Source organism: Vombatus ursinus, unplaced genomic scaffold (assembly GCF_900497805.2).
Source record: "Vombatus ursinus unplaced genomic scaffold, bare-nosed wombat genome assembly UNPS02014791.1, whole genome shotgun sequence".
In the NCBI taxonomy this organism is placed as follows: Eukaryota; Metazoa; Chordata; class Mammalia; order Diprotodontia; family Vombatidae; genus Vombatus; species Vombatus ursinus.
Window position 1 is genome coordinate 32751827 of NW_020954569.1, and position 27969 is coordinate 32779795.

General features: G+C 36.8%; 2 protein-coding genes across 2 annotated transcripts in view; both read right to left on the reverse strand.

The window, feature by feature from the left end:
• Nucleotides 1-9869, reverse strand: part of ROPN1L (rhophilin associated tail protein 1 like) — a 35287-nt gene extending 25418 nt beyond the window's left edge. The window contains exons 1-4 of the mRNA XM_027869129.1: nucleotides 9794-9869; nucleotides 8946-9103; nucleotides 4206-4329; nucleotides 2632-2793 (exon numbers count right to left, since the gene is read on the reverse strand). Coding sequence (XP_027724930.1) covers nucleotides 2632-2793; nucleotides 4206-4329; nucleotides 8946-9076 — 417 coding nt within the window. The 5' untranslated portion in view covers nucleotides 9077-9103; nucleotides 9794-9869. The remainder of the gene's footprint in view (nucleotides 1-2631; nucleotides 2794-4205; nucleotides 4330-8945; nucleotides 9104-9793) is intronic.
• Nucleotides 9870-22792: 12923 nt separating this feature from the next.
• The window catches only part of MARCH6 (membrane associated ring-CH-type finger 6), an 87077-nt gene continuing 81900 nt past the window's right edge, over nucleotides 22793-27969 (reverse strand). The window contains exons 25-26 of the mRNA XM_027868850.1: nucleotides 26463-26598; nucleotides 22793-23212 (exon numbers count right to left, since the gene is read on the reverse strand). Of these exons, the coding sequence (XP_027724651.1) occupies nucleotides 23122-23212; nucleotides 26463-26598 (227 nt within the window). The 3' untranslated portion in view covers nucleotides 22793-23121. The remainder of the gene's footprint in view (nucleotides 23213-26462; nucleotides 26599-27969) is intronic.

The following is a 27969-nucleotide window of genomic DNA, read 5'->3' on the forward strand; positions in this document are numbered from 1 at the left end:
GTTTAGATTGTGCACCTTGAAACCCAGCCAATGGGAAGAAGGGTTCAGGAATGGGGAGGGGGTATTGTGTTAGGACCATAAAACTTTGTTCCCCACTAACAGACTTTGCGCTCCCTGGCTGTCACAAGCAGCGACGAGGGCTGTGCCCTTTCTCATGAGAAAGAATAAAACCTTTTCTGATCTCTGACTCAGTCTCCAAACTTTTAATTCTAGTGTGGGCGTTGTCCCACACACTCCTAAATAAGCATCATCCTTCACTAACCACACTATCATCTCAAATATCTCTCCCTCCATCTTCTGTCACTTGAAATTCCCCTTTGCAAAGGGTTTTTAAATTCTCCTTTCTAGCCCCCTCTTACCTCCTTAACAACTTCTTTTGTGGGCATCCAAGAAATATAAAAGTTACTTGAACATAATTATAACTAGAACTTACCATTATTTTGTTTATGTGTTAAGTGAGACACCTATGCCCTCAAACCATAGATGTTCCACAGGTCTCTAACCTGGGTCCTCTTTTTTCTCACTCTGTATTACTTCACTTGGTGATTTCATCAGCTCCCAAGGATTTAAATATTATCTCAATGCTGATGATTTCTCAAATACACCTTTTCTGCCCCAATCTTTCTGCTGCTCTCCAGCCTTGTATCTCCAACTGCCTTTTAGACCTCTCAAAGTGGATATCCAACATGTCCAAAACTGAATTCATTATCTTTTCCCTTTAGGGGATAGGGTTTAGCCCTATCCCACACCCCACCTCCCATCCAATCTTCCCTATTACTGTAGAGGGCAACACATGCTCACAACCTTGGAGTTATCCTGGATTCCTCACTATCCCTCACTCCTTATATACAATCTGTTACCAAGGCCCATCAATTTTCACCTTTGCAACATCCCTCCATGACATACCATTCTGGTGCAAGCCCTCATCACCTTCATGCCACTATTGCAGTGGCCTGCTGGTGGGTTGGCCTGCCTTGAGCCTCTCCGCAGTCCAATCTATCCTCCATTCAGTCACCAAAATGATTTTCCTAAAGCGCAGGTCTCACCATGTCACTCCCCCAATAAACTTCATTTGATTGCCTTCAGAATCAAATATAAAATACTGTTTGCCATTCCAAGCCTTTCATAACTAACCCGGTCCCCTCCAGTCTTCTTAAACCTTACTCCCTGCCACTTACTCTTTGATTCAGTGACAATGGCCTCCCCTTGCTTATGCACCAAGACATATCTCTCAGCTCTTATCATTCTCTCTGGCTGCCTCCATGCCCAGAATTCTCTCCCTCCTCATCCCTGCCTCCTGGCTTCCCCAGGTTCCTTCAAGTTCCAGTTAAATCTCATATTCTACAGGAAGACTTTTCTTAACCTCTTTTAATTCCAGTGCTTTCCCTGTCACTTACCTTCTATTTATACTGCATATAGCTGGTTTGGACTCGTTTTTTGCTTTTTGTCCCCATTAGATTGTGAACTCCTTGAAGGCAGAGACTGTCTTTTGTTTCTTTTTGTATCCCTAGCACTTAGCATATAGTAAGTGCCTAATAAATGTTTATTGACTAATTGACTGATATTTTTACATTATAACTGTAAAACATTTTAAAATCACTTATTGTAGTTTATTTGATTAAGGTATTAAAGTATCATTATTCCATGCTTCCTTTACAAATGAGGAAAGCATGAAAAACAGAATAGGTAACACATGAAATGATGTGCAAGGACTTTACTCCTAATTAAAGGTACACATACCACTGGAAACCAAATCTTTCTAATATAACAGTAATACAGAGGGTTTTTTTTTTAAACTTAACCAACATTTTTCCTGCACCTGTAAGTATTGGGTTTTTTAGAAAATACATTTAACTAATGTCACTGAATTTAAAAGGATTGTGCCATACATACACTTCAATACTTAAAATTTACTGGTGATTTCATAGATACTCACCTCCCCCAATGGAGATCACAACTTTATTATAGCTAAGAATTGATATGATCAAGAAACGTATTTGCCCTGGGGCCAATCTGTTAATGAGATCCTCCAAATTTAGTGAGGCTGGTCCTTGAAGATAGACTTATACCACCAGTCTCACATTTGAAAGCCCTGGCATAGCCTTTGAACAAGCCAGGTCACTGCCATGCTACAATGAGTCACATCAGAGCAGGCCTTTAGAGGGGTGGAAATAAAACTATAAACTGAAAATTATAGGTCAGGAACAAAATTATCAAAATGGTCATAGTGCTTTTCAGTTTCACTTATTCAAAGTCATAAATTAATTGTCAGAGATGTTTTTAATGGTTTGGAGATGTTTAGAAGCAGCCAGGTGGCCCAGGGGATTAAAGTGCTGGGCCTGCAGTTAGGAAGAGCTGAGTTCAAATACAGTCTCAGACACTTACTGGCTATGTACCCCTGGGCAGGTCACTTAGCCTCTGTTTTCTTTGGTTTCCTCAGCTGTAGAATGAAGATAATAAAGCACCTATTCCTAGGGTAATTGTGAGGAACAAACAAGATGGTGGTTGCAAAGCATTTAGCATAGTATCTGACATAGTCTCTGACATTATGTAACTGCTTATTTTCTTCTCTTCCCTCCCTTTTAGCTGTCTTATACCAAGTTATTAACATGCTTTCTTGTGGATACCTACCCCACCCAATGCACTACAGCCAAGTGAAAAAAATTTCATCCATTCTACTGCGTCTTCAACAGGATCCATTTTGAGAATGAATTTCAGTGTTTCGACTGGCAAGCACAGAGTTTTCCATTTATCCTGAAGTTCTTTTAAATCCACAGTGCCTTTGTGAGCAAGCTTTAAGAAATATAAATGTAAAATTAAAATCATGTAGACTAGGATTAGAAAGCAGTTTTAAACAAAAATAATTTTTGGCATTCTAAATTTCAAATATTCTAGGAAAATCGAGTTCTGTTTCATGTGTGAAAAAATTAAAAGAAACTCATAATAATATATGTCTTTAAGATGAGACTTAGAATTAGAAGAGACACTGAAGATGATTTAATTCAACCTCCTTCATTACAGGGAGGGAATGGAAGCCATGAGAGCTGAAGTAGTTTTCCCAAAGACACACAAAGGAATCTTATTCTCATAATTCCTCTATTCCTCTATTATAAACCTCTATTTCTCAAAAGTAAAATACTTCAAAAGATGTGAGAAAGAATTAAGATTATTATATCCAGAAGTTTCAGGTACAAAGGCCAGTTAATAATAATTATGGAAGCTTTGTTTCACTCTAAGATAATATTTCTACAGAAAGATCCTTTCTAAAGTGAAATGAAGACTTTAGGTGAAGAAACATGATTCACTTTGTCAGTTATTCTTTATGCCTATGAAGTAACTATCTATTTCCTAGAGACCTCCAAAAACAGATTGAGGACCATATGCCAAAGTTTCCCAAAGTAGTGGTCCTAAAGGAGATGGTACTTTTCCTGATTAGATGGATGGTGGGGGGGGAAACATTTTCAGAAGAAATGTGATTTTTGAGGTCCACTCCCAAGATTGCATTTAGTCTGTGTAAAACCCAGAGAACTTGGCAAGGTACTGTGCCACATGGGTTACATACAACCTTACTCTTATCTATGAGGCATTAAAACCATTTTCACTTCCTAGGAGAAAAAAATAATTGGAAGAGCTTTTTAAGATCACCTCTGACAAAAATAAAGATCAGAACATTTCAACTTTAGAGACTACAGTACTGAACAACTTCCTTTTAAATGTGCTACATTTATTTTAGTCAACATTGGAAACATGGTTCAAAAGTTTAAGGGAATAAATAATTTAGAAGATGAGTTGTAACTTTATTCATAGAAAAACCACTGAATAAAAAAAAAGAGTATCCAGTACATGAACTAATGGCAATATTAAGATTTAGATGATAATGAGTAATCCTACTCAGGGGAACCTAATGGTGAATCATATAAACTTGAAGCACAGGAGGTAATTTTATATTAATTACATATGCTTCCTCTTCAAATAAACTTTCAAAATTTGTTGGATGTGAAAACAGAATTCATTAATGTTTCTGGATGGCGTCAATCACTTATAGTACACTTAGGTGGATTTGGTTTGAAGAACTAGAAAATTAAACTATAGAAATAGTATTAGAACTACAGTACAAAGATGCTACTCCATTATATAGGTTAAAAAAAAGTGTTGGGGCAGGGGCACTACTTAGTTGTTGGTTGGATAAAACAGGTTTTTTGTACCTGCTTGTGTAAAACTTTAAGGAGTCCTCTTGTCAATCCTGTATCTGTTTTTTGGGTAGCCACTGGCAGTTCAACTCTCTCCTTCACAGGAAGGGGATCCCCTCTTGACAAAGCTGAAAAATACCTAACAGTAAAGAAGGATCTTAGATCAATATTTATAATATAAATGAGTTAGTTTCTTAAAATAATTTTGTGAGTGCTTCTAAAAAGGTAAGACATGAATGAATGCATTGTTAGCTAAAAATGTAACTAAAACTTTTCATCCAGGCTCTACATCAATCTAAAGCAGTGGTGTTAAACTAAAATAGAAATAGAAGCCACTAAAGTGTACATAAGGATCCCTACTGACCACATACTGACATTTAAAAATGTAATATTATCTATGTTTCATTGCATTTTTATTTATTTCATTAAATATTTTCCGATTACAGTTTAATGTGCTTCAGGCTATACTCAGGAGTTTCATGGGCCTCATATGGCTAACAGGTCACCTATTTGACATTCGTTATCTAAAGCAGTGCTTCTTAAACTGTGGGTCTCAACCCTATATGGGAGCACGAAAAAATGTGGCAACAGTAAAAGGTTTCTGAATGTGCAACGACCAAAAAACAATTCAAAATCAAACACGGAATGAATCCAAGGTGTTTCTGGCAGTGCTTACCCCGTTGCATTATACAATTTCACTGCAGACACTTTGCACTGTATGTGCCCTCAGGCCATGCATCCCCAACACGCTGCCATACTGGAAAAGAGATCGACAGTGGAAAAAAGTTTAAGAAGCCCTGATCTAAAGCATCAAGTCTAGTTAGTCTGGGCTCTCGAGTGGTTGCACTGTTGTTCTGAATTTCTCATTTTGTTGAATTTCTCCTCTTTTCACCCTTTCATGAAGTTTTTTTTTAATACTAATATATTAATGGCAGGTTTCCTATTTTTATCATTTTCATTTCATAGTATCCCCAAATCAAGCAGGTTTCCTGTTAATGAACTAGTGATAATCATAAGGCTGGATGCTACCACCTGGGTCTGAAGAAAAACATTTTAATCTACTTGCCCGTTCCTCACTCCCCAACAATCACAATTCTCTACCATTTCCCATCAATCCCCTTCATTCTTCCTTTCTAAAACAAATAGGGACTCAGAAGTTTTAAACTTTTCTCAATGGACTCAAAGAACTAACACAAACTCAGCCAACTGGGAAACTGGTTGCCAAGCTCTAGGGAAGAGGATGAGTAGTTAAGAGGTGGTCATAACACTGGCTAAGACTAAGTGTGTGCAGACAGGATGGCTTCTTTGCTGCCCTTTGGTACATGTAACAAATGTAACTGATTTCTTGAACCTAATTCATTTCAGCACTATCTTGAAAAGAGACTTAAAAGTACTCATGTATGAAATAACATTATCTTGCTATATGGCCCAGACAAAAAAACCTCACGGAATTCAGGTAACAGACTTACAATCATATAGAATTCTATTTTTTCTCCTAATAGCTCTTGTGACCATTGAATCCTTATAATACAAGGAGCATTAGGAGGAATTAAAACACTTCCATTTTTATAGAAGAGTAAAATGATTTAACCAAGGTTATCCAGGTAAATGGCAGGGCCAAGCCACAACCTTAGGTCTTCTGACTCCAATAGAAGGAATGAAAAAGATTAACATTGGTAAATAAGTAGAGTTTATTTAAGAATTTGTGGTCAAAATTATTTTTTAATATCTTAGGGCCTGAAAAATTCTATTTACAAAGATGATTTAAAGATGTTGGCCTATTTTTGTATCATGATGTTTTTATTTATGCTTTCTTCTGTTTCATAGATTTTACCTAACATAACTTGTAAAATCCATCACCAATGACATCTGCAATACTAGCAGTTATACACTTTTTTATACTCAGGTATTATTCTCTATGATGTATCAGCAAATACATCAAAACCCATCTTTTATTACTTCACCAACCCATCAACCAAAGCTTCAGGAGTGTTGTGAGATATGAGTCCTTTAGTCAACCATACCTCACAATGACATTACCTAAAATAATAGACTCCAAGGTGATGTAATATTACATCATACACACACACACACACACACACACACACAAAACTTTTAAAATAACTTTTTCCAAAATGCTCTAAATCACTATTGATGAGAAAAATGCAAATCAAAACAACTCTGAGGCACCACATCACACCTATTAGATTAGCTAATATGACAAAACAGGAAAAGGATAAATATCTGGAGAAGATGTGGAAAAATTTGGAACACTAATGCATTGCTGGTGGAGTCGTGAACCGAAACAACCATTTTAGAGAGCAATTTGGAACTATGCCCAAAGGGCCATAAAAATGTACATACCCTTTGACCCAGCAATACCATTTCTAGGTCTGTATCCCAAAGAGATCATAAAAATGGGAAAAGGACCCACATGTACAAAAATATTTATAGCAGCTCTTTTTGTGGTGGCAAAGAACTGGACATTGAGAGGATGTCCATCAACTGGGGAATAGCTGAACAAGTTGTGGTACATGAATGTAATGGAATACTGTTATGCTGTAAGAAATGATGAGCAGGCAGACCTCAGAAAAACCTGGAAAGACTTATATGAACTGATGCTGAGTAAAATGAGCAGAACCAGAACACTGTACACAGTAACAGTCACATTGTGCAATGACTAACTTTGATAGACTTTGCTCTTCTCAGCAACGCAAGGATCTAAGATATCTCCAAAAGACTCATGATGGAAAATGCTATCCACATCCAGAGAAAGAACTTTGGAGTCTGAATGCAGATGGAAGCATACTATTTGCTCTCCTTTTCTTTTGTTGTTTTGTTTTGTTTCTTCTTTCTGGTGGTTCCTTCCATCAGTTCTAATTCTTCTTTACATCATGACTAATGTGAAAATATGTTTAATATGAATGTATAAGTAGAGCCTATATCAGATTGCATGACATCTTGGGGAAGGGAAAGGAGAGGCAGGGGAAGAAAATTTAAAACTCAAAATCTTATGGAAGTGAATGTTAAAAACTAAAAATTGATAAATTGTAAAAGAAACAATAAGATAAAATGACTTTTCTCCACTACTGATAGGAATTTTACACATCTTTCATTAAAAATTAATTTTAGTGGAAGAACAGAGGACAAAACTAAAAAAGGCAAAATGCTACAATTTTAATGAAAAATAAACTGAAACTGAAACTAACTTTTCTGGGAAGTACTTTTAAATAGGATAGGCAAACTTGGCTGATGGAAAGGAATTAAAATTGTTTTGATTCTCCATCATCTAAGACACTTTTATGTTACAAGCTTCTGTCTGGAACTGGCCACAGAGTAATACTATTTTAAGTTTTTGAAGTTCACTTCAAAACTAAAACTGTGCTTAAAAGATGTTAGTGTTAAGAATCATTATGATAAGTTTCTTAATTTTACATTTGAAATTAAAGTTAAACTTGAAAAGAGGTTTATTTATCTTTAAGTGCTGCTGAACACAATCAATAGAATCAAGAAAATATAAGTCTTTGGATAAGGGGGTAAAACTAGGTAATAATCCTTGGAATACATAATTTATATAAACTTTTAGAAGGTTTGAGAGCTAGTTAGCATAAATGGATAAAAGGTCTTTGCCTTGATGTTAGAAAAACCTGGGTTCAAGTCCTGTCTCTGAACCATGTCTTTAACACCCACCCCTCCCCTCCCCCAACTCTCTAAGACTGTAAATTATTGCTTGTCTAATTACCTACACTAGTGAAAGCATAAAGTACCCCTTCAAAACTAAAATGAGGTTTAAACCATATACATACATAGTACCAATTAGAAATTCTTCAGTTCCCATCTTACAGATGAATAAAATGAGGTATTATAATAAAAAGAACAAAAAAAAAGTTTAGTCAATATAAATCAAAAAGCATTGATCACAGTGCTTCTTGGATATGAAGAAAAACGCGCTTCCTGTTAAGGGAACAGATTTTGATCTAGTGATTTAGCATTATCCGTTTGATGGCAACTGCCCCAACCCCCAATCTAGCCACTGCGCCCACCCCCAATATTCCAACTTCTTTATATGCCTCACTGTCTCACTAGAACAGCAGTTCTGTCAACCACGTTCATCTAGATTTAGACAAGTGCACAATAGCCAGCCAATCAGAAAGCAGCACGAACAGGACATTGAGCAGGATGTTTGACCACTAAATCCCAGACTAAGTGGATGCTTGTGCAGTAAAGTAAAGAAGGACACGTTCTAAGGTGAACTTTTGATGTGGAGAGAGGCTTATTATAATATCATTATTGTACATAAATATCCTCCCACCCCACAAAACTTCAAGAACTCGTCACAAAGTTACTTGAGCTTAGACGGTCTTAACATTCTGTGGGTTTGTAAATTTCTCTTTTCGAGCTCTCCTCCAATCACTTCCCATCACACATAGACCCGACAATGGAGTAGCCAATCAGGGAGGAGTCTCTCTTAGCACGAGTTCGGGAGGACCAATCACAGGCAGAATGTTAGACATCTCTGTCGCCTCAAAATTGTGAACAGTTCCTTTCCAGAGAAAAATCCTATTCCTTGGGGGAATAAAAACTCTTTTTCACTAAAAATAACTTTTACAAAAGAAAACAGTTACAACATGTTGCACAGTAACCATTTCTTAACAGGACTTGAGAGTTCCTTTGTTGAAACATTAAGGATTTCAAACAAAACCCCAAGCCAAGCAAGCAGAGGCGTTTAGGCGTCTCTAGAGGTGACGGGCTTACCCTGCAGACCACTGTAACACATCGGTTGGCTGAGTTCTAATGGCAGCTTTGGTGAACTGTTTCAAGATATCTGGAAGTTCTGGGGGTATATGAATCTGCTGGGCGCAGAACATAGTATCTGGAAGAGGCATGATTCTTCAGGAGTTTAGCAACCCGAGCTTGAAAAGAAAAATAAAACAAGATGTTCTACGGAGATAGTTAAGAGGCTCACTGCTCTACATGCTGTAAAAGGAGGATCATATTTACCAGTGTGATTTAGTTATCCTGAGGTCTTTCGGGGAGAGACTTTTTTTGGGGGGGGGAGGACAGGGAGGGAGCTGCAAAGCAAAGGTTCCTAGGCATTTGGGGAGGGGAGGAAGGAAGGTAGGAATCACAAAAAGCAGGATTTTAAACCACTCAGTAGGGAGAGGATAGAGCTTAGTACTTTTTTTTTTTTTAAAGCCTCCCCACCGCCCAACCTGGAGTCAGGCAGACTCATCTTCCTGAGTTCAGATCCGGCCTCTGACACTAGCTGTGTGACTCTAGACAAGTCACCTAACCGTTTGCTCAGTTTCCTTATCTGTAAAATGAGCTGAAAAAGGAAATGGCAAACCGCTCCAGTATCTTTTCCAAGAAAACCTCAAATGCGGTCAGGAAGAGTCGGACACAACTGAAAACTACTGAACATTAATTACTGCCCCCAACCTCTCCGGCTCTGCGAAGGCCGGGACCCGCAGGTGCTCCCCTACTGGCTCGAGGTCCGGGGGAGCCTCCTCCTCCCCGGGAATGGGGGGCTCCGCGGCACAGGGACGTCAGGCTGCGGCGCTCGGACTCATCCGGAGGACCGGGGGTGTTGGGGTAACTCTTACCGGCTCCTCCTGATCCACTGGAAATGAGGACCAACGGCGGACCCTCGAGACCACCCCCCCAAACCCGGCCCCCGGTCACGGTCTAGAGTCGCGATTGTTTCGCGCCGTATCCAGGCAACGGGGACTCTCGCTCGGGGCGCCTCCCCCCATCCCACTGCGCACGCGCACAGACGGGAGGGGCCGGGCGGAGGAGACTGGGGTGGGGGGGTTCGCCTGTTTCGGGGGGCCACGGGGGAGCACCAGCTTCCTGCGGAGGTCGGCCGAGATAATGAAGATGGTGTGTACACCTACCATTAGCAGGCGGAGTAGGGGGCGGGTTTATCGCACTCTGTATTTACCCCGAACTCTGGTTGCACCTCAAATTTACGCGCTTCGGTCTTTGGAAAGGGGTGACCTTGAGCGGGGGCGGATGAGGGCTGGGCGGCCTCGGGCTCGGGAAAGTCTCGGTTAACGGCTTGCTTCCGACACCTATGCTGGCTGTGTGACCCTGGACAAGTCATTTAACAAGTCATTGTTCCCCCAACAACTCTTAAGATCGTACAGTTCTTCGGGAGCTCTGTAACAATGACGGAATCACAGGTCTGGTCCAAAAGACAAGCTTTGGAAGGAGCAGGTTATCAAGTGAACCCAATGAGAACAGTTTGTGTCAGGGAAGTTGAAAAGAATGCTGATTTAATTTATTGTACTAACACTTTTAGCCTGGGGACCCAATGTTATGTAAACAATTTGTGGACTAATAGTAATTTGCAACGTTTAATTAAGCAGAACCCCCAGAATAACTTTTTCTGAAGGATAAGGACTTTTGGGGATGGGAGTGTCTTTGTATTCCCAGCCACAAGAGACAGTGCAAGACACTTAGTAGGTTCCTAATAAATGTTACTTGAATGAATAAATGACTGGTGGCTTTTATTAATAGGGGTAAGCTAGGGATATTTTAAAATAGCTGTCTGATCATTTAAGAGAGGCCATGTGCTTCAACTTAGATAAGTTAATTCTGTTCATCTTTTTTGCTTGGTCCAAATGAATGGAACATACCTGACACCTAATAATATTTAGCCTTAGCTTACTTATATTTAAAATAGGAACATTTTACATTTAAAATACTGATGTGAAATTGGGAAGTTTGAATTTTCTCCATAAAACTGTCTAATCTTCAAAATTCCTGTAATCAGTAAGCATTTATTGACCATCTACTATGTGTTGGACACTGCTGATACAAATACAAAATAATGTAATCACTTTCAAAGACCTAGCATTCTATTAGGGGAAACAACCTGTACACATATAAGTTTATACAGAATAACAAATATATACAGAATAAATACAAAATACATACAAGATAGGTAGGGCACTAGTAGTTGATGGGATCAAGAAAGTCTTCAAGTAGAAAGTACTTGAAGGAAGGTATTCTGTGAAAGGAGAGTGGGGGAGAAGAGTGTTTTCCCAAGGGCTGCCAGTGCAAAGGCATTAAGATAAGAGAGAGGATAGTGTGTAACTGGGGCATAGAGTGAAGAAAGGGGAGTAATGTCTAATGAATTTGGAAGACCAAAACAAGTTTATGTTCTAGAGGTAATACTGGAATATTGTAGTTTATTGAGTAGAGGAGTGGCCTGGTCAGATGCACTGAAAAATCATTTTGGAAGCTTTGTGGAGATTGGAGTGAGGAAGAGGCTTGAGTCAGGGAAAATAACTAGGAATCCATTACAGTAGTCTAGACAAGAAATGACCAGGATTTGAACTAATGTGGCAGTCTAAAGTGTGAGTGTGTGTGTGTGTGTGTGTGTGTGTGTGTCTTGTTGAACTTAGGTAAAAAAAAAACATCTCTAATCTAGAGATAGAAATGACAAGATTTGGCAACTTACTGCATATTTGGGGTTAATGAGAGTGAAGAATAAAGAAAAATGACAACATTATGAACCTGGGAGATTGGAAGAATAGTGGTGTCTAAAATGTCCAATGATGCACTACGTTGATGATGTGAAACTGAAGCTCTTTGCACCAAGGAAAAATTTGTTAATGAAGCATAGTCACACACCAAAATAACAACCAAAAAAAAAAATCTAGAGCTAAAATTTTAGTTAATTTAATTTGGTTTCTAAGATACCACTGTAAGGCTCTGCCCTTAGCCACACACATCTCTCTAGGTGATAGCTCATTCACTGAAATCTTCTCTCTAGGCCTGACCTCATCCCCAAGTTTCAAACACATTCCCAACTGCTACATCCCACTAACACCTAAAACTCAATTTGTCTGAAAATTAAATGTCATCCTTTCTTCATTGTGTTCCTTTTCGTTGTTACTGGCGCTGTAATTCTCAGTGATTCAGGTCAATAACTTCATTTTTTTTTTACTTCCCTTTTTTCTTTGACTTGCACGTTCAAGGAAAATGCCATGTCCTATCAATTCTACCTCTGCAACCTCTCATATCTGTTGTTTAGGCCTTCTTTACCTCTGTTGAACTAGCAATAGCCTTTCTAACAGAATCTCTTATCTCAAATAAGAAATTATATTACCTTACTGCTATAATATATCCTACATATCACTGGGAGACTAGTAGATCTTAGTACAAAGTATGAACATCCCTACATTGCCAAGAAACTATTAATGGTTCCCCATTGTCTTCTAAAGACCAACACTTTAATATAACATTCAAGGCTAACAATTAAGGTGTGGAGAGCCTGAGTTGGTTTTTTGTTTTTTTTTAACTGAAAAAAAAAATTTTCTTTAAAAAAAATAGATGGACCACTTCAGGGTGAGTTGTGGAGTGGAGGTGGATTCCAGGTTTTTTCAGTGTCCCACAAAGGATACTACCAGAAGGAACCTATAAAGTACCCCTTGAAAGGTATGAAATCTTGGGGCCTTGGAGGGAGTATTTTCACTGAACTATTTCCAATCAAAATTAGGAGTTTCAGGTAGATTTAGCAAGCGAACTTCTGACTAAGAGTATGTCTGACAATGTGATTTGGACCTCTGTTCTGGATAATGGGTTGGCTTAAAACAATGGAATAATGGACTCTTAGAAGCGGGAGATAGTGGGCACAAGTACTATATGTGGGTATGGGAAAGCTCCAGATTAGGATGACCTGAAGATTCAATAAGATTCAGTGCTTCTTGCAATTTTTTCCTCAAATTTCAAAAGGAAGAAGTGGAGACACTGCTTAGTTGTAGAAATGGTTGTATAACATACTTTCTATAAGCAGATGCTCCGGGATTTCCAAAGCAGATCATATGTCAAGAGAAAATATGGTTTTAGTGATACTTCGAAAAAAGAACAGACCATGTATCTTGAGTTTTGTTTTGTAAAATATTGTAGTTGAAAGCATGGGGGAAAGTGATGTTAATTCAGTTGGTTGGCTGGCTGGCTATAATATTGTAGAATTACTGGTCCTATTTTAACCTATACTCCAACTCAGATTATACTACAATGTAGAAGTAAATGTCCAGACTGAAGGGTAAGAGAAACATGAGGTAGAAGTGCAAGTACCCCCATGACTGACCTTAGAGGCCACATGAATAGAAATATGGAATTCCAGACCATTAGGGTTACACCTATCTAAAGTCTTCAGAGAAGTCACCTTTTCCAGGACTTTAACTCTGCCCCACTTGACTATGAACACTTATTTCCACTATCTGAATCCTCCATGATACAGAATTTTCCGTCTTTTAATGGCAAGGTCTATCCTACTGAACTCAGTTCACTTGCCATGGACCTTCTTGATATCCTGGACTGATTTTTTTCTTTGTAGACCAAGTGTAGCAAATATATAATAAATTGTAATTTTTGATTGGTAACAAATTAAAACAAAAAAAAAATCGGCCTCTGACCTGGGATGGAGTGAAATTAACAATGGTAAAATGTATATTTGCCTGGAGTCTTGAAAATCTAGAGGGCTTTAAACTTAAAAGGGAAAGGTAAAGAGAAAACTGCTCACATTTGCCTACCAAGCCAGATACCATAGAGAGCACTAGGTACGAAATAGGAAGAATATCATTAGTAAAAAACAAAAATCCAGTAAGAAAACCAGCAATAAAACTCATAGCCTCCTGGAAAGACTTGTATGGCCTGAAGCTGAGTGAAGTGAGCAGAACCAGGAGAACGTTGTACACAATAACAGCCACGTTGTGTGACGACTAATATGGATACAAGGATCTAAGACATCTCCAAAGGCCTCGTGATGGAAAATGCTATCCACAAAGTAGAAAGAACTATGGAGTTTGAATGAAGATGGAAGATACTATTTACTATTTTTTTTTCTTCTGTTGTGTTTTGTTTCCTCTTTCTGGTGGTTCCTCTTATTGGTTCTAATTCTTACTTACAACATCACTAATGTGAAATGTTTAATAGGAATGTATATGTATAACCTATATCACATTGCACGCCATCTTAGGGAGAGAGGTGGGGAAGTTTGGGGAGAAAAATTTAAAACTCAAAAGCTTATGGAAGTGATTGTTGATAATTCAAAATAAATTAATAAAAAAGTAAAAAACAAAAAATGAAAAACTCATAGCCTCATGTGTAGAGATGTGAAGAGTAAAAATAAAAAATTGGGTGGAGCATAGATCCTAACACATGGGAACCAAATCAGACTTTATAGATGAGAAAACTGAGGGGATTAGGACAGCAAGGTGGTTAATTGTGGGAATTAAGTCAACAATATTGACTCCATCTCGTGACTCAGCTCAGTTCCTTTTCTCTTCAAGTATGGGTCTAATCCAAATTCTGTCTTGTAAGAAAAGTTTGTTAAATTGTGGAAATTGGGAGAGAACCTTATTGTCCCATTTGAACCTAGCCCTAGTAAACTGGACCACCTCTACCTGCTATTTAGAGACCATTAACTAAGAACCCAGGTTATGCTGACCAGAAACCTAGTCAGATCCAAAGATTTATGCAGGTTTTCTCACAATTATACATCTTGAGCAACCCATATGTCCTGTCTGAAAACTGGCCCTGTACTGATCAATCAGTTATTGTTTCTGTGTTGATTGTTCACAGACACTTGGAGGCAACAAGAGGACACCTTTTCCAATTTCAAGGAATTGTACCTGTTTGCTTTCCCCCTTCCAACTTGGAAAGTCCCTAATCATCCATCCAATTAGAAATCATATTACCTGATGTATTGTTTCCTTTTAATTAATTGGTCTTGATTGTTTTTAGTGTATAAAAGTCTGCCTCCCCTTGTATTTGGGGTTCAGGCCTAAGCTGAGATCTGGTCCCAGTTTGTTGGGCAATTGCCATGCATTGCTTAATAAACTGATATGCTCTGAAGATCCGACTTTTGTTTCTTCAATCATTTCAAGATGTTTCATCTACATCATTGATTTTTTGATGGGAAAGGATTCATGGTAGGGATATGGCTAAGTGAATATGCACCTTGCAGAGATCTTTTTCTATTTGAGTTTGACACTACCATCAAGTACCTGGCACTATGTTAAGTAATGGGGAAACACACAGATTAAGCAAGAATTTATAGTGCAGAAAATATGTACACATAAAACTATATACAAAAAAATTGGGGTGTGTATGAAAAGTTAAGGCACTAACAGTGGGATTGGGATAAGATTCCTACGTGTGGACTTCAGTGGAACTTTGAAGGAAATTATGAGTTCTATGAGATGGAGGTGAGAAGTGCATTCTCTAGGCATACAGGAAAGCCTGTGCAAAGGTATAGTTACAGGACCTACCTGCAATGTATCATGCAGAAAGCCACAAGGTCAACTTGGCAAGAATGTTGTAGTGCATGAAGGAAAAGCATGTACAATAAGCCTGGAATGGACAACTAAAAGTCTAACCATTAAGAACTAAGGTAAAAGGGAGCGACTGGAAGTTGAGTAGGGAAGAGATATTATTAAAACAATGCTGTAGAAATACTAATTTAGGAACTGAGTGGCGGATGGATTGGAAAGGGGAGACTGGAAGCTGTAAAACCAGTTAAAAGGTAATAGCATGGAGAGAGGTGAAAGCTTAACTAAGGTGGCAGTTGTGTAAGTGGAAAGTAATGACAGATATCAAAGACATGGCGGTAAAATTAGTAAGATGTGGCAACTGATTTAATATGAGAAATGAGTATTAGGGAAGAGTCAATATGACTCCAAGGATAACTTAGGTGACTGTAAGGATTGTGGTGCCTTTGCCAGAAATAGAACAGCCCCTTTGAGGGGCAAAAATAATGAGTTGGTTTAGACATGTTGACATTGAGATCATTATGGGACAGATAGCTGAAGAAGTACAATATTTGGTGTTGTGGGACTGGAGTTCAGAAGACAGAAAAGATCTACAAGTCAAGTGCAAGTAAGTGATAGTTGAATACACAGGAGCTGTTAAAATAACCAAAAAAAGAGAGAAGCTAGAATAGGATCCTACGGTACACACATGCAAAGGGGGTAAGGTCACTATGATGATTCACTGTAGGTGTGGCCAGTCAGGCAGAAGCGGAAGAGGGCAATGACCTGAAAATCGAAGGAATGTAGAGCACTTAAGAGGGAGCGGCCAACAGGACCAAATAATGGAGTTTGAGAAGAATAAGAACTGAGAAAAGGAAATAAATTTTGGCAAATAATACACTAGCAAAAGAGCAGCTAGGTGGCATGGTAGAGCAGCAGGCCTGAAGTCAGAGAGACCCGAGTTCAAATCTGGCATCAAACACTTAGCTGTGTGACCCTGAGCAATTCACTTACCCCTGTTTGCATCAGTTCCTCATCTGTAAAATGACCTAGAGAAGGAAATGGCAAGTCACTCCAATATCTTTGCTAAGAAAACCCTAAATGGTATCACAAAGAGTTGGATACAACTGAACATTAGTAATCTTGGAAAGAGCAATTTCTGTTTACTGATACCAGAAGCCAGACTGCAAAGGATTGAAAAATGAGCAGATGAAGAATGCAGTAAGTTGACAGCTTTTTCTAGGAGATCCTGATGAGGAGAGATGGCGTTATTTAGCCTAGATGATAGTAGTTCAGTGGATTTGGAATTAGTTAAATGACTGATCCTGAAGAATAGCTGCTGAGCCGTCAACTTTACATGTAGGTTTTTAGACCTCTAATGGAAAGGATCTGTCCTTTGCCCTATGCTGTTTTAACAGATTATTTTTATTTATTTATTTTGGCAAGGCAATTGGGGTTAAGTGACTTGCCCAGGGTCACACAGGTAGGAAGTGGTGTGTCTGGTCTGAGATTGGATTTGAACTCAGGTCCTCCTGATTCCAGGGCCAGTGCTCTATCCATTGTGCCACCTAGCTGTCCCATTTTTAACAATTTAAGTCAACCTTTTAATGAAGGTGTAACACAAAGCATATCTGTCAAATTTTCGGATGTCAGGCTAGTACAGTTAGGTAACATGTTTGATTACAGAATCAGGATTCAACTTGAGTTTGCTAGAGTATACCTATAAGAAGAATGTAAATGTAATTTAATACATATTATCTCTGAGTTCCAAAAAATCACCTTTCCAGGTTTATGAGGAGGAAGCCATGGCTGCACAAGAGTTTATGTGAAAAGGACTTACGGAGTTTCAGTAAACTACAAATTCAATATAAATCAATAATGTGACAAAGAAGCCAAAACAAGTCAGCTCATAGGCTGCACTGAGGCACAATTTATAGAACAGAGCAGTTGATGACTCTGTTATGAGGGCCACATTTTAGGAAGGGCAGTGACAAGTTGGAAAGCATTCAGAGAAGAGCAAAGAAGATAGTGATGGAAATGCGGGCCATGCCACGTAGACAGAAGCTGAACTACGGATGTCTAACTCAGAGGAAGAAGAACAATAGTTATCAAGTATTTTTGAAAGGCTCTCATGTTTCAAACTGACTAGATTTACTGTGTCAACCCCAAAGAGAAGAACCAGGAACAATAAGTGAGTGAAAGTCTAAGGTTATAGGCCTAGAGCTGTAAAGAGGCCTTTTCAGATAATCTAGTCCAACTTTATCTTGCAGATAAGGAAACTGAGACCCAGAGTGTCCAAGTGATTTGGCTAAGGTCCCAAAGGTAGTAAGAAGCAGAAACAAGATTGATATTTAGGTCTCATAGGTCCAAGTACAGTGTTTCTTCCAGTTTTCACAAGGAGGGTGGACTTTAACTTGATGTAATGAAATATATCCCAACAATTAGAGCTATCCATATATGGGATGGGCTGCCTTAGAAATAAGTTTGGGTTTCTACTCATAAAAGGTCTTCAAGCAGGGCTTACTTCAGGATGTTTTGGAGGCAATTTTCCGTCAGGTATGGGTTGAACTAGACTATTTCACTTTACTGAAACTTCTCTTGTTCTAATTCCCATTTTCTGTGTGCATAAAATTACAAACCTGTGCCAAGACCACTAGACTATACATAAGGATCCCTGTGGGCTGCATATTGACTTAGAAAACCAGAAATTAACAGTTTTATTGTACTTTTATTTATTTTGTTAAACATTTCCCAATTACATTTTAACCTGGTTCAATGCACTCTAAAAAGTCGTCCGAAGCATTTGACTCATCTGTTTGCCAATACATACCTGACGAGTGATCATCCAACTTTTGGTTAAAGACCTCCACTGACAGGAAATTCACTACCACCCTACGACAGCCCATGCCAGTTCTCTGTAACAAATTGTGGGATCTTTTGCCGCTTTATAATTTCTACCTATTGCTTCACGTTTTGATCCCTGGGGCCAAATAGAACAAATTTAATCCATCTTCTATATAATAGCCTTTCAAATACTTGAAGGTAGCTAGCTGCTCGTTTCCTTAAAGCCTCCTCCAGGTTCTTTCATCCTTCCTCATATGGCACAAACTGGAGACCCTTCACTCTTCCTACCTGCCATCCTCTGTACATTTGCCAGCTTATCAATATTCTTCCTAAAATGTGGCACCCAGAACATGTCCTCTCTTTTTAAATGCTAAAAGCTCCTGAGAGGGAACATGTAACATGTCTTCCCATACATAGCATATTATACACACAGTACATACTTAATAAACATGTTGAATAATGCTGGTATTTGTGAAGTACTTCATGTACATGAGATCCCTAGATCCTCACACAAACCTGTAAGGTTGGCAGGGCAAGTATTATTATTCCTATTTTAAAGATAAGGAAACCGAAGTTTGAAAAGTTGAAGTGACTTGCCCAAAGTCACCTGGTCAGCAAGTGGCAAAGCTGGGATTCAAAATTCAGATCTTCTGATTTCAGATTATATGCTCTTTGAACAAACTACCTCACAATATCAACAATTACAAGAGTATGTTTGTTGCTAGGGCAGGTAGGTGGCACAATGGATACAGAGCCAGTTTTGGAGTCAGGAAGACTCATCTTCCTGAATTCAAATCTGTCCCAAAGGGGCAGCTAGGTGGCGCAGTGGATAGAGCACCGGCCCTGAAGTCAGGAGGACCTCAGTTCAAATTCGGCCTCAGACCAAACACTTGACACTTACTAGCTGTGTGACCCTGGGCAAGTCACTTAACCCCAATTGCCTAAAAGGAAAAAAAAAAAAGATGTTTCAAATCTGTCCCAAGACACTTCCTACCTGTGTGACCTTGGGCAAGTCACTTAACCCTGTTTGCTTCAGTTTCCTTATCTGTAAAATGAACTGGAGAAGGAAATGGCAAACTATTCGAATATCTTTTCCAAGAACACCCCAAATGGGGTCACAAAAAGGCAGACACAAATGAAAACTGAAAAAAAAGTTTGCTTGCGATTAGCTTTGATAGCTGCTATCATTTGCATCTGTGAATTGTAAATAAAATCTGATTTCTGCAATAGCAGATGTTCTATTTTTTTTTTTATCAAAGGTCCTCCTTGACATTCCACTCTTCACATTTTTATTGATGGTGGTTCTGTGAATGGAAATAGTTTACATTTATGACAAATAAAAAGTGAAAGGCACATATAAAAAGTACACAGAAATAAAAGGTACATTGTCTAATTATCACATGATATTAAAAATACAGAATATTAGAAGTGAAATACAAAGGAAGGATTCCCCTATGGACACTCTTGAAAGGTATGGGCTTGCAGTCTTTTATAAAAGAAAACATCAGATTAAAATAACAAACCAGGATAAAATAATATAACCAAAAGTTTGAAAGAATTTATATTAGTCATGCTTTCTGATAATATTTTCCATGTTTGTCTACAGTTTTCATGATAAATGGAAGTAGTAATATAACAGATACTTTCTACTTTTCATTATGAAAAATCTCTTTTAAACATAGCTAAGTTTGATACTATAAAACTGACCTTAGCAAATAAATTTAAAATGCAGCATTAACATATATGAGAAAACTAAAAACTTTACTTTTTATGTGTCAATATTTGCCAAATGCATTTATCAGTGTTTTTTTGTAAACATTTTGTTAATGCAGAAATTTTTTTTTAAAGCTTCATTTCAACCCAAATGCAAAAGCTGTATTTTTAAATGGCTGCTTTTCTAGGTGTGAGAAAAGTACATATTATAAAATCAAATCATCTGAGGGAAAATTAGCCTCTACTATTTCAATACGGGAGTGAAAAAAAAAAACACAAGACAATAATCATTACATTATTTAAGAGATGTATTAAACTTTAAAATAAAAATTATTCTACATTTACATCTGGAATTAAGGTGTCCAATGACATTTATTTTCACTTAATCCCCACTGTTTTTCCATATATGTAATAGAAAAAATCACCTAAAGAAAACATTTTGAGGTTTTTGGATCCTAGCTATAATCAGCAAACTTCACATTAGCACTTTTTGAAAGTAATAATCTCAGATTGAGCTTTTAAAAAAAGATAACAGTGCTTGATGATTTTAAAATAAAATTCGTAATTTACTGACAATGAACAACTATGCACTTGACATAAACAATGGCCTCTGATGAAATTAATGAGTTGGTCATGCTAAGTCAACACTAAACTTTAATTTTTTTTAATTTGTTAAAAAAATACTAAAATAAATAGGACAAAAAAAGCCTTACTTTCCTAACAAATTTTAATATTCCTCAAAGACTGGGGTTTCAGTCTGTGAAAAATGTATGAGATTGAACTACTGGGGGAAAAAGCTTTATGAATGACTGCAACAATAGAGATTGTAAATATTCACAAGACTGTTAAGGAAAAATCTTGATGCCAACAAACTATTGGTGGCAAATCCTGTCTTTGTAAAAAATATCCTTTTGATATTATAGAATGTTAAAGGAATACTGACATTCAAACCAAAAATAATTTATGGTAAAAATAATCCAAATTTTACCTTTAATGATTGTAATATATGTATGAGTGAATCAGAGGGAAAATTGTTTTGGCCTTTTTACATGTTCTGTTTTACCTGAAATTTTCCAACAAGTGTATGAAGCAACACATAATTCTGGAGAATATCAATTATTAATGTCTTGGAAAATTGCCCAGACCTTCCGTGCTAAACAAATGCATATGTCATTTAACTTTTGTATTAAGGAATTTAAATTCTTGTTAGCACTAAATTAAATAAAACATTAAAGAATTTGGGTAAATATAATAATCGAATTTCACTTGTCTAACTTTTTCTACTTCTAAAGAGCAAATTCTATACAAATTTAACATGACAGATTTTATCAAGTACTTAGAACAAAGAAAATGCAAAATTTTATTAGACAAAAGGACTGAGCAGAGATTTAGCTTGAACATTCCTTAATTCAGTAGAAGAAATCTGCATACACAGAGATGTACTACAAAGTGCGAAATGCTATAATACTACACCCCACATAAAGCTTCTTCCATCTATACTGTTTTTAATAAAAATTTAAATGAAAATAATCACTCACTATGGGGTGGCTGAGAATGACTGCAAATAAATGAAACTATCAGAAATTGCTGCATTTGATTTGGTGGCTTGTGTTTGGCTGTTCTTTTGTATTAAAAAACTGGAGATTTTAGTTTATGTATTTTAATACTATATGGATTTTTTCTGTAATTTACAAAGATCATTCTCCTATGACCATTTGTGACTCACCACAGTAAACTCTGCCTTTCTTTAAAAAGGGCAGACTCGTTGATCATTTCACGTAATATAGTGACTACCATTTAAAATATTCAGCCCATTTGCCCATCAGTTCTCCCTGTAAAGTTTCTAATTTGTAGCTTTGGTTATAAGGAAAACTAATTTTAAAGTGAGATTTCTTAGCAAGGTTCTAATGTAACCCAGTTTGTATTTCTTTTGAAAAAGCCAGCTCAGCTAGCTTCTTCCTAGATAAAATTTAGTTGGTTAATGGGAATCAATGCATTCACTCACATATAAAGCTTTTGAGATTTGGGGAGATGATTGCTTGAAAAGTAAGAGAAATGTATTTCCTAATTCCCACCCAGTCATTTGCTAGCTCACAGGGCTAGATTTTTCCAAATAATCTTCTTCAACATATTTTGCCTAAGGAAATAAGCCACATCTACAATTAGCAAAAACACCACAAAAATGTACTAACTTCAGTAAAGTTGCAGTACTGTATTGTTTATGATGTCATTCTACAAGATTTGTGACGTATGACTTTTGGCCACTGCTGCCAACAAATGCAAATGAGTAAAGGATACAACAAAAAAAAAGTCCCGATTTGGTGTTTTTGTTTTTTTGGTAAGTGTAGACATGCCCTTAACAAGCACAAAAACCTGACTTTCAATGCTGATCTCTAGGGTTATTAAAGTTATCAAAATTAAAAATAAACTCCTTACCTACAGCAAGATACTGTACAATATTACAAACACAGACACATGAAAAAAAATCAGGCAGTAGAAAACGTACAACAGCTTTGGTGTTATACAAAATAACTTTCAAAAAGGTTGATAGTGAAGCACACAGTTCATGTTTTCTTACCACAGACACTTCACTGATGATTTGTATTTGTTTCTTTTCATGTTCTTGGTAAGGCCTCTCTACCCAAGAAAGTCAGAATTCATCAATTTAATAAGAACTATTAGGAACACCATAAAATGAGCTCCAAATCCACTGAAAAGTCTTGCCTCTTTGCGCCATTGCTTTGTGGCACTTTTCTTGTCAACAGAACAGCAGGTCCAAAATAAAGTGACAACTAGATTTAATAAATTAATATACATTTTGTTTAAAGATGTACAATGCACATTCTGTTTAATCCAAGGTTTCAGGGTGTCAGGATACTTTCTATTTACACATATACAGATCTCAGACAGCAATGAAAAATGAAGAAGATGCAGATAGAGGAGCAGATCTTCAACTGCTATCTAAATGCTAAGAATATGAATTTCTAAAAAGTTAAAGTAAAAACACTGCTGTGAGGATCACCGGGAAAAATATTATCCAGATATAGAAGAGTCCACAAAAAAGGACACATAAAGGCAAAAGGAAGGTCAAGGTATTTAAGACAACTATTTTATTCTTGTGAAGACTGTGGAGATGGTGTTGACGTGGCTTGTTTACCCGACTTTCGTTCATAATTCACTAGTCGTTGTCCCACAAGATATCTAAATTTTAAAAGAGCAGAGTTAGTATTAGGAAAAATTAATGCATCCTTACATTTGAACAGATAAAATTAAATGGCATCTAGGCTTAAACCACTTTATATACAGGATCATAATATTCTGCTATTTGGAAAATACAGAACAGGGGACAGAAATAAATAAGTATCAATTCTAATTGGTCTGAATTTCAGCAATAACCACCAGGAATTTAGGAGATAAATGGGCTAGAAGTGGATATAGATAAGAAGAACAGAAGAAAGAGAAAGGAAAAAAGAGAAGATGGAAAGTAAGGGAAGAAGGGGTAAGAGGATGAGAAGACCTAAGTGATATATATAAGATCTTAACTGCCATAACAAGTCAGATTTACATAATGCTTTAAGGCTCATATAGTGGCTTCTTCAAAGCACTGTGTGAGAAAGGCAATAATTAATCATATATTACATATTATAAAATAATAATTAATAACCTCATTTTATATATGAGGAAACTGAGACTCTGAGATCGTCACTGATTTAACCACATTCACCTCTCACATACTTGCTAGTTGTGTGACCACTGGTAAATCATTTAACACCTTACAGGTTTAATTTTCTTATTTGTGAAATGAATATAATTCACCCATCATGTGCATGTATTGTGCTAGGCACCAGGAATACCAAAGACAAAAATGAAAACAGCTCCTGTCCTCAAAAAGTTTACATTCTACTGTGTATGCATAAAGAGAAAAATAAATGCAAATAATTTAAAAGTGGAGTGCTAATATAAAACTTGTACTACACATTGTTGTGAAAAGTATACCTTGCAAACCCTAAAGAGTTATACAGTGCTAGTTGTTTGTTTATTTTTATTTCCCATGTCAAATTGTTCCAACCTTTTTTCCCCCACTTCTTTCACTAACAACTATATACCCACAGGCTACACTTCTACCATCTGTACTTGTATTTATCAGTTCTTTCTCTGGAGGAGATCCTTCATAAATCCTTTATAGTTGATTTGATCCTGTTAACTAGCCCCACCCTAATGGATAATCTTTTCTCCCTTAGCTTTAGGGATATCACATTCTTCTGGATTTTCATTCGTTTCTAGAAACTCATTCCCAGGTTTATTTACTTAAGGGTCAATGCATTAAATATTCTTAGTCCTCTTCCCTTCCTAGCTAACCTGGGCAATCTCATTCAGCATGGCTTCAAGTGTCAGATCTATGCAGACGAATCCTAAATCTTTCCCTTAGTCTTTACCTCTCTTAAAGATCCAAGTTCTTGGGGCAGCTAGGTGGCGCAGTGGATAGAGCACCGGCCCTGAAGTCAGGAGGACCTGAGTTCAAATCCGGCCTCAGACCAAACACTTGGACACTTACTAGCTGTGTGACCCTGGGCAAGTCACTTAACCCCAACTGCCTAAAAAACAAAAAAAACAAAAACAAAAAAAAAAAGATCTAAGTTCTTATCTCCAGCTATCTACAGGATAACTATTCCTCAATATCCCAGATACTTCAAACTAGACACATCCAAACATGTTCACTCTCCTTCCCCAAACCTACTTTCCCTTTTGATTTCATTACTTCTTTCTATAACCACCATTCACCATTTCTCATGTCTGTAACCATAATGTTGTATTTTAATTTTTCCATTTCATATCTCACATCGAGTTATCAAGAACAGTCAATTCTACCTCTGTAATAACTCTAGACTCTTTCCCTTCCTTTCTAGCCCCATGGAATGACCCCAGCATAGGCTCTCTTTACCACTTGCTCAGACTACTTCAAAAGTCTCCTTATACAGCTTGTCATGTCCACTTCCATCATTTTAAATTCATCCTTGACCCAACTACCAGATAATTTCTTGTGCAAATTTTCAGTAGTGGCCCATGAGCTATCCAGTAAAGGTCAGACTCCTCTCGGCATCTGAAGGCTCTTCAGTCTAGCCAAACTGAACTACTCAGTACCTTGAACAAACATTTAATTTGTACAGCCCTTGCTCAAGTTGTTGGTGCCTCTGCCTAGAACTACCTTCCCCATTTTGCCTGTTCAATTTTTCTAACCATCCTCTAAAGTATAATTAAAATATTACCTCCTCCAGGGAGCTATCCATAGCCCTCTCATAAGCAATGTACCTTAACCTTCAAACTTCTCACAGTACTTTATTATATGAATCTCTACCACTGTAGTATGACTATTTGTGTTGCTATCTTATCACCTCTATGAGACTGTTAGTTTCTTGAGGATATACACAGTCATCTCTGCAAAAAATAGCTGAGTAATGAATGCTAGCTACATTGTATTTTTCCTACGAACACAACATAATCATTAATTTGTTCCTTTTACTACTTAAAGTTTTTCAACAATACAATTTGACATACAAGCCCAGATCATGATTTTGATATGGTTATTTTCTGTGTCTTTAAGATATGGTTGGAAGTACTCAAGGCTGACACCTAAGGTAGGCAGTACATTAATTTGTAGTAATCCAAAATTGACTTTAATCACTTAAAAACAACTACTCCTCAGATCAATGGGTAAAGGAAGAGTTTACTGTGGATTGTTGGAGTGATCTTGATTTTGAACATTTGTGAGAAAGAAAATTCAATTAGCTTTGTACTCTGTGATTGTTGGGCACACATGTGATTTCATTACTAGAAACATTCGTTTAAAAGTTAAGGAAAATTTAGCTGATAGAAAGCATAAGCATAAAGTCACGATTTATCACACTGAGTTGTTTTCAGTTTCTCCTTCTTTCCACAACAAATCTTCCAAAATTTCTTTCTCATGTTCTTTTAACAGGAGAAAGTTCATATCACTTTGTAATAATCTTCCCAACCACTATTTTGAATAATTAGAATAACAGTCCTGCTATTTGGTTTAGGTAAGGGGGTTTATTTAGTCCTTCTGCATTATATTTGCTTTTCCATGGTTTTTATGTTCTATATTAAGAACCATTTGAGATACTGGGAAACAATATAATTAGCATGAAAAGTGGTTTAGAAAATTAAAAATGATTAATTTAAAAAACATATGTATTTGTACTTTTTCTTTTTTTTGTTTTTACCTCTACCAGGAAGTACTCTAATACAGAAATTAAAGATTTCAAAGAGTCCTAAACTCAGTGGTCCAGATGAACCAAAAAATATAATGCTACAAAAGCCTATTATATGTCTTTTTTACTCTTTCCACTTAATCTTGATTTTAGTAACACAAATTAAGAACTATGAGAAAGTTAAGAAGAAACATTATCCAAAAGTAAACCTGAAGACTCACTTGTCATTTTTAATATGTTCATAAAGGCGCTTGAACTGTCGAACCTGGAAGGACAGGATACCCATCAAAACTACCACCATTAGTAAAAAAGGATAAATTCGACGCTGTACCAAATTTTGCATTTCAGCAGTAACACCTGTAAAATAAATAAAATAAGCCCTCAGCACACGTTACAATAAGGGATGCGAATGCTTCTATGTAATCAAAAATTTAAAGCAAAATCTAATTTCCCTAATGGTGAGGCAGTACTATGTAGTAGAAAACTCAATGGATTCAAGATTCTAATTCCAGTCTTCCAATAACTAGCTGTGTGACCCATTAAGCAAATAATCAAGTCTACCATTTCTCAGATCCAGTTTCTTCACCTAGAAAATAAAGTAGGTAGACTAGATCTCTGAGGTCTCCTCCAATTACAAAATTCCATAAAGTTTAGAAAGTAAGGTTTCAAGAACCATTTTACTGTGTAAGCCTAGGATGGAATAAATCCCACTCTGAGGAGTACAAAAAGATAAGCATAGTAAGAGCTGGAACAAACCTCAGGTTTTATCTAGTCCACAACCCCCTTCACTTTAGAGAAGAACAAACTGAGACCCAGAAGGAGGTTATTCGATTTACTTAAGATTACATAGCTAATATCAGAACCAGGACTAGAATCCACATTTCCTGATTTCTCAGTCCAATCCTTTTTCACTATACCAAGTAAAGTCAACAAGCATTTATTAAGGGTTTACAATATACCAGTCCTTATACTAACTATCACATAGTTTCTTTGGCTAAAAGCAAAATTAACGTCACATGTTTTGTAAGCATTATAAACCTAAATACTTTAATGACTAAGACAAATTTAAATTTAAAAAAACTGAGCATAAAATATTATTTGTCTATAATTTTAAGAATTAAACTTTTTTGATTACTAGAGTGAATGGGAGAACAGTGTAACATAAATAATTTTAAAATTCACTTACATGGGCTTTGCAATATATTTTTGCCATTTATTCTGCATATAGGTATACATAATATTCTAAGTATTCAGTACCACTTCACAGAAAATAATTAAGCCACAAAGTCAAGTATCTATCCTGAGAAAATGATATAACTATTTATATTCTGTTCTGCGTTCCATTTTAGAACCATTTCTCTCTCTCTCTCTGTGATATCCCCTAAGTTTGGTGTCTGATTGACTCATGACTGCCCGAGGAGGGAAACATTTAAAGCAATTCTTTTTGAAAGTCCTTTCTTGTTAAATGGGAGAAAATTTTAAGCTTTCCTACCTTTCAGTTTGTGCTGAACTATGATCTTATATTTAAATATATATCAAGTAAAAATAAGGTCATAAAACCAGCCTGAGTTATAAGTATGGCATAGCTGAAAACCATTTCTTAACTCCACTAGCAAAATAACTGTTCAATGTACTGAATGTATGTGGCACATTTTCCATTAATGAACAATATGCAATGTACAATATAGAATTATTCTATTATTAAAATGATATTAAAGAAATAGGATG